General features: G+C 40.8%; 1 protein-coding gene across 6 annotated transcripts in view; it reads right to left on the bottom strand.

The window, feature by feature from the left end:
• myo9aa (myosin IXAa) overlaps window positions 1–20,429 on the bottom strand; it is a 366,573-nt gene that overhangs the window by 307,510 nt on the left and 38,634 nt on the right. For all 6 annotated transcript variants that reach the window (XM_063071043.1, XM_063071045.1, XM_063071047.1 and 3 more), the window contains exon 2: window positions 5,942–6,857. In XM_063071043.1, coding sequence (XP_062927113.1) covers window positions 5,942–6,784 — 843 coding nt within the window. In that variant the 5' untranslated portion in view covers window positions 6,785–6,857. The remainder of the gene's footprint in view (window positions 1–5,941; window positions 6,858–20,429) is intronic.

The raw sequence follows: 20,429 nt of genomic DNA, 5'->3' as shown, positions 1-20,429 counted from the left end.
AGCGATCTTATGTATTTATAGTTATTGTGTTTTTATTATTATTATTGTATTCTTACTCGTGTTGCTTTTTGTTCTGCATTACATCAGGAGTAACAATTATCTCATTCTCCTTTACAAAAAATGGTATTAAACAATCTTGAGAGTGTGTCAGGGGCACATCCAAAAACAAAAATCACACTACCAAAGATCATTTTAGTCTTTGTCAAATTCTCAGAACCCCCTGCCCAATAGCACTATGTGAATACCTTCAGCACATAACAGGAAAGACAATTCCACTGGAAAGAACAGAAAGGGAATGCTGCCAGCACTGGGAAATTTGGAGATAATCAATTTGTTTTCTTTTCAGAAAATGATGGGAGACCTAGCAGGCATACAAGATTATTAAATTGGAAGAACCTACTCCCTTGATTGTTTGAAAATCCTGATGCTGGGCCTGAAAGTGATCTGGGGTGAGAGTGCAAGGAGTTTGGAGCTGAGATCTTGTGGTGGGGGGAGGGGGGGTTCAGAACACCAGGTAAGGTGTCATGACATCAACCTTTCCCTCGAAAGCAGCAAAACAAAGAGCTGGTCACTGCCTTCATGGGCGGGGGGGGGGGGTGCTCATGCACCTATTTACATCAATGGTATTGGGGATTTAGATCTTCAAGTTCCTAGATTTGAACATCACAAAATCCTGCTCTGGTCCAACAACAAAGATGCATAACATCAGGATGTTCTTTATTGATTATAGCTTGGCATTTAACACCATCAACACCTCAAAACTAATCCAAGACCTGGGTCTCAATACTCCCTTGTGCAACTGGATCCTGGATTTCCTCACTTGTAGACCCTAGTCAGTTTGGATTGACAAAAACATCTCCTCCACAATCTCCATCAGCACAGGAGCATCACAGGGATGTATACTTAGCCCTCTGCTCTTCTTGCTTTACACCTATGACTGTGTGGTCTAAGTACAGCTCCAACACCATGTACAAGTTTGCTGATGACACACTGTTGCCGGCTGTATCAAAGGTGGTGATGAATCAGCATGGAGGAAAGAGATTGAAAACTTCGCTGAGTGGTGTGATAACAACAACCTCTCACTTGGGGCAGGGAAAGTAGAAGTCCACGAGCCAGTAATCATTGGAAGATCAGAGGTGGAGAGAGTCAGTAACTTTAAATTCCTGGGTGTCCCTATCTCAGAGGACCTGTCCTAGACCCATCACATAAGTATAATTGTGAAGGAAGCACGGCAGCACCTCTACTTTGTTAGGAGTCTGTGGAGATTCAGCATGTCATCGAAAACTTTGACAAATTTCTATAGATGTATGGTGGAAAATGTTCTGACGTCATTACAGTCTGTTATGGGAACACCAATGCCTTTGAGCAGAAAATCCAACAGAAGAGTGGATTCAGCCCAGTACATCACAGGTAAAACCCTTCCAACCATTGAGCACATCACAGTTACAAGAAAAAGTTTGTGAACCCTTTGCAATCACCCAGTTTTCTGCATTAATTACTCATAAAATGTGGTCTGATCTTCATCTAGGTCACAATAACAGACAAGCACAATCTTCCTAAACTAATAAGATTCAAACAATTGTACTTTCCATGACTTTATTGAACACACTAAATAATTATTCACAGTCCAGGTGGGAAAAAGTATGTAAACCCTTGTATTTAATAACTGGTAGGAAATCCTTTAGCAGTAATAACCTCCACCAAACATTTCCTGTAGCTGCTGATCAAACTTGCACAATGGCAAGGAGGAATTTTAGACCACTCCTCCATACAAAACTGTTTCAGTTCATCAATATTTCTGGGACACCTTGCATGAAAAGACCTCATCAGGTCATGCCACAGCATCTCAATTGGGTTAAGGTCTGGGTCATACATAGTCCTGAAAGTGATCTTGAAACAGCTATTCCAAAACATGAATTTTCTTCCTCTTAAACCATTCTGTTTTTGGTTTACTCTTCCGTTCTGGATCATTGTCTTGTTGCATTATCCAACTTCTATTAAGCTTTTGGTGATGACTACTACCCTGACATTCTCCTGTAAAATGTCTTGATACATTGGAATTAATTGTTTCCTCAATGATTGCAGGTTCTCCAGGTCCTGAGGCAGCAAAGCAGCCCCAAACCATGATGCTCTTTCCACTATGCTTTACAATTAGGATGAGGTTTTGGTGTTGTGTCCAGTGCCCCTTTCCTCAAAACATAGCGGTGTGAATTTCTGCCAAAAAGTTCAACTTTCATCTTAGCTGTTCACAGAACATTGTCCAAAAAGTACCATAGAACATCCAGGTGGTCTTTTGCAAACTTGACAGTGCAGCAATTTTTTTTTTGGAGAGCAGTGGATTCCTCCATGGTGTCCTTCCATGAACACCATTCTTGTTCAGTATTTTTCTTATCGTGGACTCATGAACAGAGACTTTAGCAAGTTCTAGAGATTTCTGCAGGTCTTTTGCTGTTACCCTTTGGTTCTCTTTCACCTCTTGCATTGCACATTGTGCTCTTGGTTTGATCATCTCCTCCTCAGGGGAGTAGCAACAGAACATAATTTCCTCCATTTGTAGACAATTTCTCTTACTGTGGACTGATGAACACTCAGGTCTTTAGAAATGCTTTTGTAGCTTTTCCAGCTTCATGCATCTCTACAATTCTTCTAAGGTCCTCTGAAATTTGTTTTGATCAAAGATCTTTCTTGAGAAGAGCAAGCTCTGTCAATAACCTGACTATGTCTTTTTTTTTAATATAGGTCAGGGCACCTCTACAACCCACACCTCCAATCTCATGTCATTGACTGGAACACCTGACTCTAAATAGCTTTTGTAGAAGGCATTACCCCAGAAGTTCAAATACTTCTTTTTAACCTAGACTAGAATTGCTTAAATGAGAACACAGTATGAACGTGAAGTATAATTGTTTGTGTTATTAGTTTAGGCAGATTGTGACTTAGATGAAGATCAGTCCACATTTTATGAATAATTAATCAAAAAAACAGGTAACTGCAAATGGTTCACAAACTTTTTTTTTTGCAACTGTACATGAAACGTTGCAGAAGAAAAGGAGTGTCCATTATCAAAGATACTCACCACCCAGGCCATGCTCTTTTCTCGCTGCTGCTATCAGGTAGAAGGTGCAGATGCTTTGGTATTCAAACCACCAGGTTCAAGAATATTTAGTACCCATCAACTATCAGGCTCTTGTACAAAAGAGGATAACTACACTCATTTAAGGGCTCTTATCTTGTTATTTCATGCTCGTTATTTTTTGCTATTTATTATTTGCATTTGCACAGTTTGTTAACAGTTTACATTTCTTCATGTTTACAATTTACAGATCCTGTTTACAGTTACAGTTCTATAGATTTGTTCAGTACACCTGGCAGAAAAAGAATCCCAGGGTTGTATGTGGTGACATGTACGTACTTTGATAATACGTTTTACTTTGAACAACATTGATGTCACGGCTAAGAAAGCTCACCAATGCCTCTACTTGCTCAGGAAGCTAAAGAAATTAGGCATGTCCACTTCAACCCCAGCCAATTTTAGTCAATACACCATCAAAAGCTTTCAATCTGGATGCATAACAGCTTGGTATGGCAACTCTTCTGCACATGACCAAATTAAACTGCAGAGAGTTTTGGACATTACTCAGCTCATCACAGAAAACAGTCTTCCCTCCATAGATTGTCTACACTTCTCACTGCCTCATTAAAGCAGCCAGCATAATCAAATACCCCACCAACCACAGACATTCTCTCTTCTCCCTCTCCCACCGTGCAAAAGATACAAAAGCCTGAAAGCATGCATCACCAGCTTCTACCAGCTGCTCCCAGACTTTTGAACAAATCTCTTTGCACAATAAGATGGACGCTTGACTTCACAATCTACCTTGTTATGACATTGCACTTTATCGTCTACCTGCACTGCACTTTCTCTGTAGCTGTTGCACTTTAGTCTGCATTGTTATTGTTTTACCTTGTTCAATCTCAATGCACTGCATAATGATTTGATCGGTTTGCAGTTTGCAAGATATGCTTCTCAATATAGCTTGTGACAATAATAAACCAATTCCAATTTATTTGATTAGACCAAATAATCCATACAGTATTAATGAAATCATTGTTCTTGGGTTCATATTTTGATAAAGTAACAGAAACTACATTCTCAAATGTGCACAGTACTTCCCGGCTTCAAGAATTAAACTGCCCTGCAGACTCACTGTTCCAAGTGATCAAGCCTCCTCAGAAACCATAGAAACAACAAAATGAGCATATATGGAATAAAATTATACACATGGTAGAGGGTGCTAAATTATTTGTGTCACTTGCAAACAGATAAATCTGTACACATCATTTTAACAAATCCAACAACAATACGCCTCTGTGCAAATTCCCATAGCATCTGGCAACCTTGTGATCTGTGTCCCAAAGGACACTGTCAGAACACTCTTCAAAAAGTTGAACACTCCAGATGTCAAGCACCAAATGTGTACCTAGCTGGGTACTAAAAATCTCTGCTGATCAGCATTTCCTGCTTTCAGGAATTAAATTGGCCTGCAGGTTCAATGATTGGAGGATATCAACATCTTAAACAGCAATCAGAGATTCCGATCAGCTTCAAAAGAGCATCAAACATATCATATCACTCCAAGAAAAGGGTGAAGTGTCTCAACGCTATACCCCAGTAGCACTCATGTCTACTGTAATGAAGTGTTTTGAAAGGATTTGGCTCAAATTAATCACGCCTGAGCAATGACCAGGGCCTTCTGCAATTTGCCTATCACAAAACAGATCAACACCAATCTCACTGTCTCTATTTGTCTTCGGAAACCCTGGACTTGAGCAATACAAACATCAGGCTGTTGTTTATCGATCAGCTTTCAACACTAATATTCCCTCACTGCTAATCACCAAGCTTCAAAGCCTGAGCTGTTGAACCTCCCTTCGCAACTGGATCCTCAACTTTTATCAGGATACCAGTCAATGCAGATCTGTTTGTCAGCAAGGGAGAGGTGTATCTCAAGAATGTGTGCTTAGCCAATGCTCTACTCTCCACAACCAGGACTATGTGGCTAGACACAGCTCAAACAACATATGCAAATCTGCTATTGCTGGCAGAATCTCAGACGGTAACAAGGAAGCGTAAAGGAGTGAGATAGACCAGCTAGTTGAGTGGTGTCACAACAACCACCACCTCATACTTAACCTCAGCAAGAGCAAGGAACTAATTATGGGCTCAAGGAAAAAGAAGTCAGAAAAATGCACTCTACTTCATTAGGAATTTGAAATTTGGTATGTCACCAAGGACTCCAGCAAATTTCGGCAGATGTACCTTGGAGCAGAACATTTTTCAAAATCCTCAAAATAATATGATTTACAGACCAGGTGTTAAAGATTTTCAACGCAAACAACAGGAATTCTGCAGATGCTGGAAATTCAAGCAACACACATCAAAGTTGCTGGTGAACGCAGCAGGCCAGGCAGCATCTCTAGGAAGAGGTGCAGTCGACGTTTCAGGCCGAGACCCTTCGTCAGGTTAGATGCTGCCTGGCCTGCTGCGTTCACCAGCAACTTTGATGTGTGTTGTTAGATTTTCAAATCAAGAATTGGGAGGGATATGCTGTGTGGGATCTGGTAAAGTTCAAAAATAATTATAACAAAACTCTATTATTCACATGATAAAAGGCAGGATTGAAACTCAGAAAGTACTTTCTGAAGAGTAAGGTACCTCTGGACACGATGATGCACAATATCTGGCTTCATTAGTGCACTTACAAGTGAAAGATTTAGGTTTTTAACAATGAAATGCAACTGGTATGCTATGTATAACAAATAAAGGAAAATTTGCTTCCTGTGTAAAATTGGATTAGAACAAAATTAAAGCACAGATCTGTTGACTTGTAATTATGTTTCTTTCCATTCCCTCAAGAGGAAATCACGTGATGCATCTTACCTCCAGCACGGGTCCAGCTCCAAGAATAATCTGTTCTACTCCACTGGCAAATCCTTTCTGGCTCAAAGCAGTAAGATGATGGATCAGGAAGTTTGTACTTTGTGTCTTTCCTGAGCCACTCTCACCCGAAATAACAATACACTGGTTCTTCTTGCGTTGTAACATGGCATGGTATGCCACATCAGCAATGGCATATACATGGGGTTCCAGTTTACCCAGTTGGTGATTATCATACATTTTTACATATTTGGGGTTGTAAAGAGGAAGAAATTTAAAAGGATTTATGGCAATTAAAATCGTTCCCACATAGGTGTAGATTTTCTCTTGTTTAAATCTATTGCGTAGGTTATCCAGAAGTGTGTTTTCATTCAAGTCTGGTAGATTGCACAGATCGTTGTAGTCTTTCTGCTGAGGTTGAGGCAAAAAACCTCGCTCCATCATCCTCCGCCGCTCCTCCGTTACCCTCAACCATGACTGCAGATTGCTATAATGAATAGAACCATCAAGGTTTTTCTCTCGAAGCAGGAAGCGATAGTCCTCGCTGCTGAAACGATTTTCTAGGGCACTGCGTGGCCAAAGCATCATGCGCTGCACAGGACAGTCGGATGGATTGAGTATCCACTCTTCCCCACCAAACTCCTTCACTTCTGCCAGGACATAGCATTTTGTCTTCTCTAGTTGTAATTTGTAAATCAGTATTTCAATAACCTCTGCTGCACTGGTGCTTTTCCTTGCAGCAACAGGGCAATAAATGGTGCCTTCTGCTATACTCTCTGGGTAAACCCGCAACGTAAACTCATTGTCTTCACAGCGTCGTCTTCCACCAACATCATGCACATTCATATTGGATCAGTTGTGCCATCAGCAATAATAGCACATCCAAACGCTGGGCCGGTCCTGCTTCATGATATCAGACCTAAAAATGCAACAGAAGCAGAAATCACATTTTCAGAGGTACAAAACAATGCAAAACTTCGTACCACAACAATCCAATGACCTGAAAACACTAAATTATTATCTTGTCAGAACAATATGTACATTTCCAAATCAAAATGAAATGACAACAATTAATCCGTGGAGGTCTACAGGGGTCTTCAAAACAACAGACTAGGAACTTTGATGTTTTATCTTTAGACTAGCAAAACATGATTAGAGCACAAGGCATTGAGTTCGGAGTTCATTTCTGGCATCATCTGCAAGGAGTTTGTACATGTGGACATGTGTGTATCCTCTGAGTGCTCCTGTTTCCTCTCAGTTTAAAGACATGCCAATTGGTAGGTTAATTGGTCCTGTGATTAGTCTAGTGTTAAACTGGTGGGATGCTGGGTACTGTGGCTCGTTGTGTTGGAAGAGCCAATTCTGTGCTCTCTAATAAAAACATGCCTTCAGGAAGAATGAGCAGCTCAATAAACAATACAATATTTACTCATCTTCTTTTGATGTCTGCATACCACAGATATTTATCAGGCTCATCAGATTACCCATTATTTTTTAAAATTATTATACAAATTTACTCATCAACATCCCTACACTTCAGGATAGTCTAATGTAGACATAATCTTGTTGACCATGATGGTGCTGTCCCAATTTGCTGGTGATCCAGGGGAAAGTTGTTAATGGAGCCATAGGACTGCATCTCAGATGGTGCACAAGGCAATGGAACAATTGTTGAAGTAATTAGTGAAATCATATTAATATAGATCATTTTTCCAGGTATCTATAGCTGTAGCAATCATACTGAGTTAGATAAATTAATGATCTATAATGCTTTCTGGGACATTTGTGATAGGGATTCAACAATGAAATGCTGTGAAAACTCTGGACGAATGTTCAGACTTTCTCTTGCTCCAGACAGTAATTTCCTATTAGTGCAAAGTCAAATATTATTTGCTTTTTACCCGTCCAGGCTGAATTGCTGCACACACTCAAAAACAACCTCATGATTTCAGATTATGGGTCAACCATCAATAAATATCTTTCTGACCTCACGATAGGATGACTGGTGATAGATGATAAGAATGAAGACTGATAGGATGGGTAACAGCTTCTTCCACCAGGCCATATGACAACTGGCCTCCCTGCCACCACCCAAGTCTCATCATGTATGAAGCACCAGCAATGTTATACAGTTTACTCTAATTTGTATTGTAAATGCATCTTATAATTTGTTAAATTACTAGTGGTAATATTACTTTATGGGTTATAAGCATTAGGTATATGCAGTATGTTGTGCACCATGGTCCAGAGGAAAATTGTTTCCTTTAGCAGTGTACATGTATATGGTTCAATGACAATAAACTGACTTGAACTTGATACGGAGTATTTGCATTTGCTTGGACTGAGCACTCTCAACTTGGATCTGACAGCATTGACACCTATTGGCCACCATTATTTTTTTGATTCCATACAACTGAGAAATTCCCTTCTTTTAAATCAACTCTTTGATGGAACATTTATTCAAATGCTGTTGAGATTGGAAGGCCAGCCATGACTCTGAAGCCGGCTGGTGGTGTAGTGGCATCAACGCTGGACTTCGGGAGGAGAACTCCCAAGTTCAAATCCAGCCGGCTCCCTTGCAGGCTCTCCATCCATGCCTGGGTTGAGTGTCGAGCGAACAACTCAACCTCGTAAAAAAAAAACCTGGAGAGGGATGGGCTCCGCCAGGTTTCAGATGCCCAAGACACGTTGTATGATCAGCATACCAAAAAGATCTGTGCAAAAAGCTTGTCATGACGGTGCCCCAACGACTCTACCAGGAGTTAAGGGCGGACACACACACACCTCTAAAATTCCGCTTGACGGTCATTTTTGGACCAAAGATGGAATGAATGTGGACTTAACTGAGCACTAATGAACAAGTAACACACATCAAAGTTGCTGGTGAACGCAGCAGGTCAGGCAGCAATCTCTAGGAAGAGGTACAGTCGACGTTTCAGGCCAAGACCCTTCGTCAGGATTCACTAAATTCACGAACAAGCTTGTGATGACAAAATGGTGCACAATAGCCTTTCTGCCTCTCTGATAATGACTGAGAATAATTGCATGACCTCATATGAGCCAAACAGGCACAATTTCCTTTGTGCTGAATATCACTAGAGTGAACATACCAGATTCAGGAGCACAAGTCTTCAACATGTGGGTCAAATGCTGTCATTCCCCAACCTTGCTGCATCCAGTGTGCCAAGGCATTTGCAAAAATCACATGGAATTAAGTGAACAAGCTGAAAAATTATTTTGTGACTATGTGGATCTCAGGGGTAGAATCATCTGTGCAATACTTCAGGCTGAAGGTTGTTATGTAAGATTCCATCTTTAAATCTACCTATTGGATTTTTCCATCATTGAGAATGGATAAAATCATAAATTTTACTTTCAGTTGTTGAACTGTCCATCACCACAAATACCTCACTGTATCAGGAAGTAACAGCATGGAAACAGGCCCTTCAGCCCAACTGTTCCATGCTAACCACAGCTTCTCCTCACCCATGTTTGGCCCAGAACCCTCCAAGCCCCTATTCTCCAAATGCTTCTTAAATGTTGCTACTGTGCTCATTTCAAACACTTCCTTGAGCAGCTTATTTCAAGTGCTCATTATCCTCTGTCAAACAGTTACCTCTGAGATATCACAAGTCTTCCCTCTTATCTTGTATCTGTACTCTCTTCTTTTGACTCCCCAACCCTGTGGAAAAGGGTCACCACCTCCACCTTATGCCTCAAAGCGTCCCTCAAAGGCCTGGGTGTCGACATCAACACGTGGGAGACGCTTGCCCTCGACTGTCCAGCTTGGCGCAGCAAGATCACCACAGGAGCCCGTGCAGCTGAAGTCAGGCGCATCATCGAGGCGCAACGAAAGCGTGCTGTGCGCAAGGCCCGAGCAGCATCCACTGCCACGACAGCACCCACCCACTTGTGTCCCACATGTGGGCGAGCCTTCAGGGCCCGGATTGGCCTCATCAGTCACCTCCGGACCCACAGCCACCAAACTCCCATTTGACTTTGAAGCCATGGTCATCTTCGACTACAGAGGACGAACAACAACAACAACAACATCCATACCTCTAATGATTTTAAGCTTCGTGAAGTCACTCCTCATTCTCCTACTCAAGCATTCAAGTGCAGGATATACAGTATTGGAAATAATCAGATTTAGAATACAAACACAACCAAAAAGCTCCACACCAGCAGGTTCAAGAGCAGCTACTACCTTTCAGCCATTCGGTTCTTGAACCAACCTTCAAAATCCTAATTCAGCAACACTATGATCACTTTGCACTCAGTTGGTCTTGACAGAAAGGCCACAGACAGCCTGTGTTGGCAGCAACTTCTCCAGCTTCATCACATCTAACACCGGCTGCATGCTGAGCCTGCTGCTGACACATGACTGCACAACTTAGGTTCAGTTCCAACCAAATCAAGTTTGCAGATGACAGCAATGGTTGGATTCATCAACAATGACGAGACAGCGTACAGACGAGGTAGAGCGGCTAGTAGAATGGTGCTAAAAACAATAAATTGAATCTCATTGTGGATAAGACAAAAAAGATTATTGTAAACTTTAGGAAGGTGCAGGCTGGCCACTCAACTCTGAACATAAATGGCTCCTCAGTGTAGTTAGGAATCCCAAGTTTCTGAAAGTGCACATAACGGACCTCACCTGCTACCTCAACACCATCTATTGGGTCAAGAAAACACAGCAGTATCTCCACCTCCCGAGAAGATTGAGGCAAGCGACCCCCCCCCCATTCTTATAATTTTTACAGGAGCAGCACTGAGAGTGACCTGGCCAGCTGCATCACTGTCTGGTACAGGAATTGTAAGGCATCTAACCGCAAGACGCTACAAAGGATTGAGGATAGGTCAGAAGGTCATCAGGGTCTGTCTTCGATCCAGAGATATTTACCAGGAGCGCTGAATAGGAGGGCCCCTAGCATTGTCAATGATCCCTCCCATCCTTCCAACAGGCAGGCGGTACGCTAGCATTAGGACAAGAACTGTTAGGATGGGAAACAGCTTCTTCCCCCAGGCTGTGAAACCGAGTTCCTGCCACCACCTGGGTGGCATTTTACTGTTTACATTTTTTAAACATATGATGTAAATGTACCTTATTAGTTATTAATTTATGTGCGGTAATATTGTGTGCAAGTTCCATGTACTGTGTTGTGCACCTTGGCCCAGAGAAATGGTGTTTCATTTGGCGCTATGCATATGTACGATTGAATGACAATAAACTTGAACTTGAAATTGATTTATTTTGTCCTACTTGTGCTCTTTCTTGTTAATTATGCACAATTTATGCTTTACTTATTAATGCTATTTATATGAATGCTACATGCACTTTCATAGTTTCATAGTTTTCATAGCACTTGTGCATACATATCCTTATGTATATAATAATAAACTTGACCTTGACTTGGAATTCAAAACTGACTGTCAAAGCTAACGGACTTAAAATGTTCCTCATTTCATAAAACCTAATGCCAAATTCCACTTTGATCTCGCCAGAAAACAGCCTGTGGAAGGATTGTTATATACCTATACTCAGGTACTATTTTTTTTAAAAATCAACAAGTAGCAAAAGGAACAGTTGATGTCTAGAACATTCCAAGAGCAAGTCACTCGGAACCTGGACCTCAATTGCATGTTACAATTTCCTCAGAAATGTACAACTGAAACATGAATAGTCTTAGAACAGCATTCAAAACAATCTGATGAAAGATCGCTGATCTGAAACAACAATTCTGTGTCTCTCTGCACTTGACTACCTGGTCAGCTAACCATTTTCAGTATTTTGTCTCTTTGGTTAACAGCAAATTCTGCAAAGTAACAAAAATATATGTCCTTTAAGTTTGAATTTGCAACAGCTGCAAAGTTGAAGAGTTAAGAGCCATCAAAATTCGGAGGAGACCCTTGCAAAGTATGTGAAGCAGTACAAATGCTGATCATTACCCAGAATGCAGTGTTGGGGCCAGGAAAATCAGGAACATTCTTGCAAGGTTATTAATCAATACAGAGTACTTAGTCCAAATGTGCAGATTACCAACAGAGTGAATTCTGGTTAACTGCGACATCTTGGGACCAGTACGTTTAGGTCCAACTAGCCATGGAAAAGGGTTTCATGGAAGTAGTTAAAAGGTACAAAAAAAAAACTAACTACCGTTTAACCAAGTAACAAATTATGTATTTAAATAAAATACAGAAGAAATTGGAACACGACCTATACTACCATACTACTAAAAAACCGTAAGAGCTCCTCAGTTATCGGAAGAAATCATGCAGTGTACACTGCTTTGCTCTTTTGATTGACTGTAAATGAACAAAATCAATACAGAAATTTATGTGTATGTAACCCTCTCAGAGTAAGCTTGTAATGAGTTAGCTATTACTGTGAATACAAACTAAAAGTAACGTAACTCTGCAATGCATAAGAATAATGATGAAAAGGCCTGTATCAATAAATAAATTGCTCTAGGATATACTGTATACGATTCAGGTAAACACAAAAACACGACAATTACCTGTGCAAATACAGACACCCATCCAAATTTGTTGTTTGCCAGGAAGCAATAATCTAAGTATAAACTTAGATTGAAAATTGTATTAATAAAATACTTTAAGCTGTAACAAACATAATACTATATAATACAAAATAAGAACATAAGGCATAAGAGCAGAAATAGGCCATTTGGCCCATCGAGTCTGCTCCATCGTTTCATCATGGCTGATACAATTTTCCTCTCAACCCCAATCTCATGCCTTCTTCCCACATCCCTTCATGCCCTGACTAATCAAGAATCCATCAACCTCTGCCTTAAATATGCATAAAGACTTGGCCTCCACAGCTGCCTGTGGCAATGAATTCCACAGATTCACCACTCTCTGACAAAAGATATTCCTCCTCACCTCTGTTCTAAAAGGATGCTCTCTATTCTGAAGCTACGTCCTCTGGTCTTAGACTCTCCCACCATAGGAAGCATCCTCTCTACATCCACTATCAAAGCCTTTCACCTCTCTATTGGTTTCAGTGAGGTCATCCCTCATTCTTCTGAATTCTATTGAATACAGGCCCAGAGCCATCAAACACACCTCATATGACAAGCCATTCAATCCTGGAATCACTCCCATGAAACTCCTTTGAATTCTCTCCAGTTTCAGCACATCCCTTCTAAGGAGCCCAAAACTGCACACAATACTCCGTGAGGCCTCACCAGTTCTTTATAGAGTCTAACATTACATCCTTGCTTTTATATCCTAGTCCTCTTGAAATGAATGCTAACATCACATTTGCCTTCTTCACCACAGACTCAACCTGCAAATTCACCTTTCAGAAATCCTGTACTAGATTCCCAAGTCCCATTGTGCCTCAGTTTTCTGCATTTTCTCTCCATTTAGAAAATAGTCAACTTTCAATTCTTCTACCAAAGTGCACAATTATACACTTGCCGATACTCTATTCCATCAACTATTTCTTTGCCTATTCATCTAATCTGTCTAAGTCCTTCTGTAGCCTCTCTACTTTCTCAAAACTCCCTGCCCCTCCACCTATCTTCATACTGTCTACAAACTTTGCAACAAAGCCATCAACTCTATCTCTGGTTTTTAAAAGCTTCCCAATCCTCTAACTTCCCATTAACTTTTGTTCTATTATGTACCCTCTTTTTGGCTTTGACTTCTCTTGTTAGCCACAGTCAACACAGTGTCATCTTGTCTTTAGAATACTTCTTCCTCTTTGGGATGTATCTATCCTGTGCCTTCTGAATTGCTTTCAGAAATTACAGCTATTGCTGCTCAACCATCATCCTTGCCAGTGTTCTTTTCCAATCAATTCTGGCCAACTCCTCTCTCATGCCTCTGTAATTTCCTTTACTCCACTGTAAAACTAATACATCTGACTTTAGCTTTTCCTTCTCAAACTTCAGGGTGAATTCAATCATATTATGATCACTTTCCCCTAAGGGTTCTTTTACCTTAAGTTCTTTAATCAATTCTGGTCCATTGCACAACACCCAATCGAGAACAGCTGATCTCCTGATGGGTCCAACTGTGAGCTGTTCTAAAAAGCCATCTCATAGGCATTCTAGAAATTCCCCCTCTTGGAATCCAGCACCAATCTGATTTTCCCAATCTACTTGCATACTGAAATCCCTCATGACTATTGTATCATTGCCCTTTTGGCAGGCATTTTCTATCTCCCATTATAATTTGTAGATCACATCCTTACTATTGTTTATGGGTTTGTACACAACTCCCATCAGGGTCTTTTTATCCTTGCAGTTCCTTAGCTCTATCCACAATGATTCAACACCTTCTGACCTGACATTACTTCTTTCTAATGATTTCAAATTTTTTTTAAACCAACAGAGCAACACCGTTCCCTTTAACTTCCAGCCTGTCCTTTTGATGCAATTTGTTTCCTTGGACATTAAGCTCCTAGCTATAATCTTCTTTCAGCCATGAATCAGTGATGCCTACATCATACATGCCAATCACCAACTACGCTACAATTTCATCTACTTTATTCCATATACTGTGCACATTCGAATATAACACCTTCAATCCTGTATTCACCCTTTTCAATTTTGACCGCCTTTTACATTGCAACTCATCCTATTGACTGAAATTTTGCTCCATCAACAGCCTCTCCTCACTACACATTGCCTCTGTTTGTAAACCAGCTATCTCATCTTCATTCACCTTTCCTACGATACTTCTTGCATTGAAATATACACAGCTCAGGACACTAATCACACCAGACACCCAACCACTATGACTTCAAGTGATACTGTTGTTGAGTGGGATGGCCACAGGGGTACTCTGCACTGGCTCCTTAATCCCTCTCCCCTTCCTGACTACCACCCAGTTTCTTGTGTCCTGCTACCTCTCTATATGTCTTATCTATCACCCCTTCAGCCTCACAAATGATCTGGAGTTCATCCAGTTACAGCTCCAACTACTTAAAGCAGATTTTTAGAAGCTACAGCCATGCCAATCACGTTTGTCCTGGTACAGGTTGTACCCTTCTGCCTAGTGGGATGCAATGGAAGATTTGAGAGAGTTGGGTGGGATCAGATTTCTGCAGGACAGTCGGCTGGTTTGGGGTCTTTTAGCAGTGTCTGCTGAGCGGAGCACAAGGGAAGATGCTCACAGAATGCCACTCAAAGGAGAGACACTGTTGTAAGAAGTCCTTCTGCAGACAACTGGTTCCGAGAAGGAAGTGACAATACTCCTGAATTAACCAGTTCGTTCAAGATGGTCGAGGAAAGTTCAAACTGAGGCTGGTGTCCTTCAAACAGAACGTGGGGTCAGCACAAGAGTAATCAAAGTAAAGCATCCCGACTACTTCAGAAATGAGCTCCAATGTTGATATGCACACTTAGACTGGTTTAACGGTAACAGGCCCTTCAATTTTCCTTTTCTTTTTCTGTTAACTGTTTGTTAAAATTGAAATTTTGGTAAATAAATTTCCTTTGTAATTTTATGCCAGTGTATGATCTGTTATTTTTCTGGCGAATGACAACTTTGCACAGAGCAGTATTAACATTCCAAGCATTCATTACAAATCACATCCCACCCAGGAACACTCCAACTTTCCTGTTTTGTTGAACCCAAGTCATACCAACTGTAGACTTGTGTGGAAGGTGGCCATCTCACGGCTGAGTCATGTGACTGTTAGCAGAATTAGCTAACAAGCCAAGTTTGCCTTCAACCCCCTGTGAGAGGGTTACATGTACAATTGTAATAAAACTTATTTCTGAACTCTAATGTCTGTGATAAAAACCACATGTCCTCTGCCTTCCTAACCAAATGCTACACTTGCATTTTTTGCAATTCCTGATTGAGAATAAATCCTTCTGTGATTCACTCATCTGCCATCTTTCTCCATTTAGATAATAGTCTGCTTTCTGATTCCTCTTATCAAAAAAATGCATGGTCTCATACCTTCCCCATTCAACAGGTTTCTTCCACTCAAACAATCCATGTCATTTTGCGTAGTCCATATACTCTCATCACAGCATACCATCCAATCAATTCTCCAGTCATCAGCAACTTTGGAGACCTTACACTCTACTTCCTTCAAGTCATTAATATTAATCATAAATAACTGGTTAAGAAGGTATCCTTGGAGCATTCCACTAATAACATTCAGCCAGCCAGAAAATAACTAGTTTGTTCCGTCTTCTATACAATAACCCATTTTCAGTCCATTCCATCATGCTTCCCCTAATGTCCTGAGATTTTTCTTGATCCACCAACTTTTTGTGTGGAAACTTGACTAAAAATAATACTACGTCTGCTGGTTTCCCTTTGCTAATTACATCTTCAAAGAACTTCAGCCACAATGAACTTTTCATAAAATCACTGAATTGGTTTAATTACATCCATTTTCTCTGAATTACTGGCACCACTTCTTTGATTAATCTGACATCTTACTAACATGTTGTTTGTTTAAAATCACAGGGTACAAGCCACCAGAACCTGGTGACTTTGTTCTACCTGATAGTAAAGGGTAGAAGCTTGTTCATGCAGTTTCAATCTTTGGGATAAATTTGCTATGTCCTCCACAATGAAGCGTAATATGAAGTACTGATCCAGCTGCCATTTCTTTGCCTCTTGTTACAAATTCCCCAGTCTCAATGACCATGGGTACCACACTCACCTAAGCTATCTTCATACTTCTTATGCGTCCACAGAAAATGTTGCTGTTTTAGATATTTGCCAGTTTTCTGTCGGTTAATTTTCTGCCTCCTTATTAACTGTAAGCTGCTTACTGTTGATTTCTGTAGAATTCCCAATATTTTAATGTACCACTTAACTCTTGCATCAGAAAACGTAGGTCAACTATAAAAACTGTGCTTGGTACTCAATTCTCTGCGAGCAGAGAATGAAAACAGCTCAAGAATCATCTTTAGATAAAAGAAACTAGTACAGATACAAATGAAAACAGCAATTATTCACAAGCTGCACCATCAGCCAGCCACAGGCTCTACCTACTACGTGGTGTATCAAAACACTGACACCAATGCATTGAAGGCAGAACCAAATTTACAGCAAAACTTACAGCCAACAGTTTACACTGCAACAAATGAAAGTTTATTTACTCCAAAAGTAAACTTGAATTGTTTACTGGGTATATAAGCTGCACACAAAACCAAATTGTCCACATGAAACTGACCTGTCTCAATGTCAACAGTGAATTCCCTAAACAGCAATAACTGGACACCATGCATGATTGGTGAGACAATTACCCAATCAATCCCACTGTGATCAGTAACAGAGTTGATGTGCTAAACAGTTGTACAATAATCAGCTTTATACCTGATGCAAAGGAGAGCCTGGAGCCTTGCTACATGTATTTTCCATGGTTTGACACCCATGAAGATAAGCCACATTAATCATATCCTGAATAAACTTGGGTTAATTTTTCCATCAATAGTTTGTCCCTCTCCCCTGTATATCTGAATAAAAGATTGACAGAGGAAATGAAAAAGTGATACGAACTAACTCAATCAAATTAATTGCTCAACTCATCAGTTGAGACTTACTCGCCTGACCTCATTTTTCAAAAGATTGTAATTTTTAACTATTCTTCTTAATTTATCTTTACGACATCAAAGTCAGCAATGTCTCAGGTAATTTTTCCAGATGAATCAGTTCTCAGTAAACCGATAATACTCAAGACCTTAAGACAAAGGAGCAGAATGAGGCCATTTGGCCCACCGAGTATGCTCCACCATTCCTTCATGGCTGATCCATCATCCCCGTTCACTGCATTCTCCTGCCTTCTCCCCGTAACCTTTGACGCCCTGACTAATCAAGAACCTATCAACCTCCGCTTTAAATATATTTGATGACCTGGCAATCACAGCCCTCTGTGGCAATGAATTTCACAGAACCACTATGCTCTGGCTAAAAATATTCCTCCTAATCTCTGTTCTAAATGGATGTCTCTCCGTCCCGAAGCTGTGACAACTGGTCCTAGACTCCCCAGTATAACAAACGTCCTCTCAACATCCATTCTAAGCCTTTCAATATTCAATAGGTTTCAATGAGAACCCCCTTCATTCCTCTAATCTCCAGCAAGTACAGACCCAGGGACATCAAATGCTCCTCGCATGTTAACCCTTTCATTCCTGGAATCAATCTCGTGAACCTCCGCTGGATCCTCTCCAATGCCAGCACATCCTTTCTTAGATAAGGGGCCCAGAACTGGTCACAATACTTCCTTCAAGTGTGATCTGATCAAAGCCTTAGAAAGCCTCAACATGACATCTGCTACAGCCTTGTTCTTAATCTCTAGTACTTTTGAAATGAATGGAAGTAAAATTCCTTGAAATTCATGACCTTAACATTTCTGATACAATCCATCAGTTATGAGAGCTGTAAAACTTATGACAGAAAACGTTTGTGTCTGTAACTGTTCAAGCATCATCCAATCAGCAACTCAATTACTCCAATGCTACCTTACATAAATGGTCCATCAAGTCAATCCGCATTTTATTAACTGCTCAATGAAAGAATCAAACTAAACCAAAACCACCAACCCAAAAAAACAGTGAATAGGCAAAGATAATGCACATGAAATACAACTTATCCCTCCACAGATGCTGCCCGACATGCTGAGCTCCTCCAGCATTTTGAGGATATGGCTCTACATTTCCAGCATCGGCACAATCTCCTACTGGAGAAATTGAGCAGGCCAGGCAGCATCTATGGAAAGGAATAATGTGTAGAGGTTGGTTCGGCTTTGTGTTTTGGGAGGTACTGCACGTCCTCCACCTTTTTAAATGAGCTTCCGTATTCCTAATGTATGAATTCACATATTCAATGCCCATTCCAAATGCTCTGTCTGCACTTTTGAGTCATCACAGTCCACTGATATCGAGTAGAGGACGTAACCCCATCACCATTCCCTCTACCCCATCCAGGAGGCTTCAAGGACCTCCTTGAATCATTCCTTTGCCAGCCGAATAATCAATTTCCATAACAGAACACAGAGTGCACGTTATGCTGCTGGAATCTTGTAGTGGGAATGCCAAGGACGTGGCTTGTTCACTGGAACCAAATGAATGTAACTTAGCTCCAATGCAGAGAATTTATTTATTTAGCAATACAACACGTAACAGGCCCTTCCGGTCCTTTGAGCCACACTGCCCAGCAACCCACCGATTTAACCCTAGCCTAATCCAAAGATCCAAAGTACATTTATTATCAAATAATGTATAAATTATACAACCCTGAGATTTGTCTGATGACAGGCAATTGCAAAGCAAGAAACCTGAAAGAACCCAATTAAAAAAATAAAGACCAATCCCAGAGAGAAAAAAAGCACAGATTATGCAAACAACAGAAACGAGCAACAATAGCAGCATTCTCAACCAAATTGAGTGATTTTATCCAGATCCCTGGAGTAGGCCCAAAGCCTCAGTATTCAGTTCATCATATCAGCAGGGCAAATAACCACAAAATTTGCAGCAGCCGACTGGCAGTCTCACAGCCTCAGGGCCACAGAGAGGGGAGCCCCAGACTATCTGGGCCAGCATTTAAATTGTCCGATCAGCAAATTGTACCTCACACTAGGGCCCAGGCTCCACCACAGCAATTTGCTCCGGGCCTAGAATGCACCACCCAGCAATTCACTTTGGACCTAGATTTCACTGCAGAAGCCACCTTGACCTCTCCAAATTGGCTCAGTGCTCAGAGCAATCCACCCTCGCACCCAGGTTAGTTGGACAGGTTTTGGAACTTCTCTGCCTTGTTTTCACTGGACAATTTACAATGACAAATTAACCTGTACATCTTTGGACTGTGGGAGGAAAATGGAGCACCCGAAGGAAACCCATGCACACACAGAAAGGAATGTGCAAGCTTGCTTACAGAGGACGCCAGAAATAAACTCCAATGCCCAGAGCTGTAATAGTGTCACAATAACCTTGCTGGACTGAAAAAGGAAACTGACATTGGTTTGCTTGTCTTGTTAGTAGACTTACATCCATAGATTCTACAGCAAGGTAAACAACACAAAAAAGATCAAAAAAGTAGAGAGAAAAATGCAAATCTGAAGGCTACAATATGGAAAAGCCAGAAGGAACGTGAATAAAATTGCAAAAAACAAAATTCTTAAGTATTATATAAATGAAGAGAGTAATAAAGGTAAAAGTGAGTCCCATTCAAACAGACAGGAGAATTTTCAATGCTTCGGAGGGGGCAATATAATGAGCAAATTCTGAGTCTTTAATGAGGGGTAACCTCTTCACTCAGAGGGTGGTGAGAGTGTAGAACAAGCTGCCAGTGAAAGTGATGGATGGGGGTTCAATTTCAACATTTAAATTTGTATAAATATATGGATGGGAGGGGAATAAAGGGTTTAACTCCAGGTACAAGATGATGGGAAGAGAAGAATAATAGTTCAGCACACACTGAAGGTAGTAAATTGGATCAGACATTGGCTTTGTGAGAGAAACCAGAGGATGGTAGTAAAGGGTTGCCTCTC

The sequence above is a fragment of the Mobula hypostoma genome, chromosome 18 (assembly GCF_963921235.1).
Source record: "Mobula hypostoma chromosome 18, sMobHyp1.1, whole genome shotgun sequence".
Taxonomy (NCBI): Eukaryota; Metazoa; Chordata; class Chondrichthyes; order Myliobatiformes; family Myliobatidae; genus Mobula; species Mobula hypostoma.
This window is presented reverse-complemented; position numbering and strand designations above follow the sequence as displayed.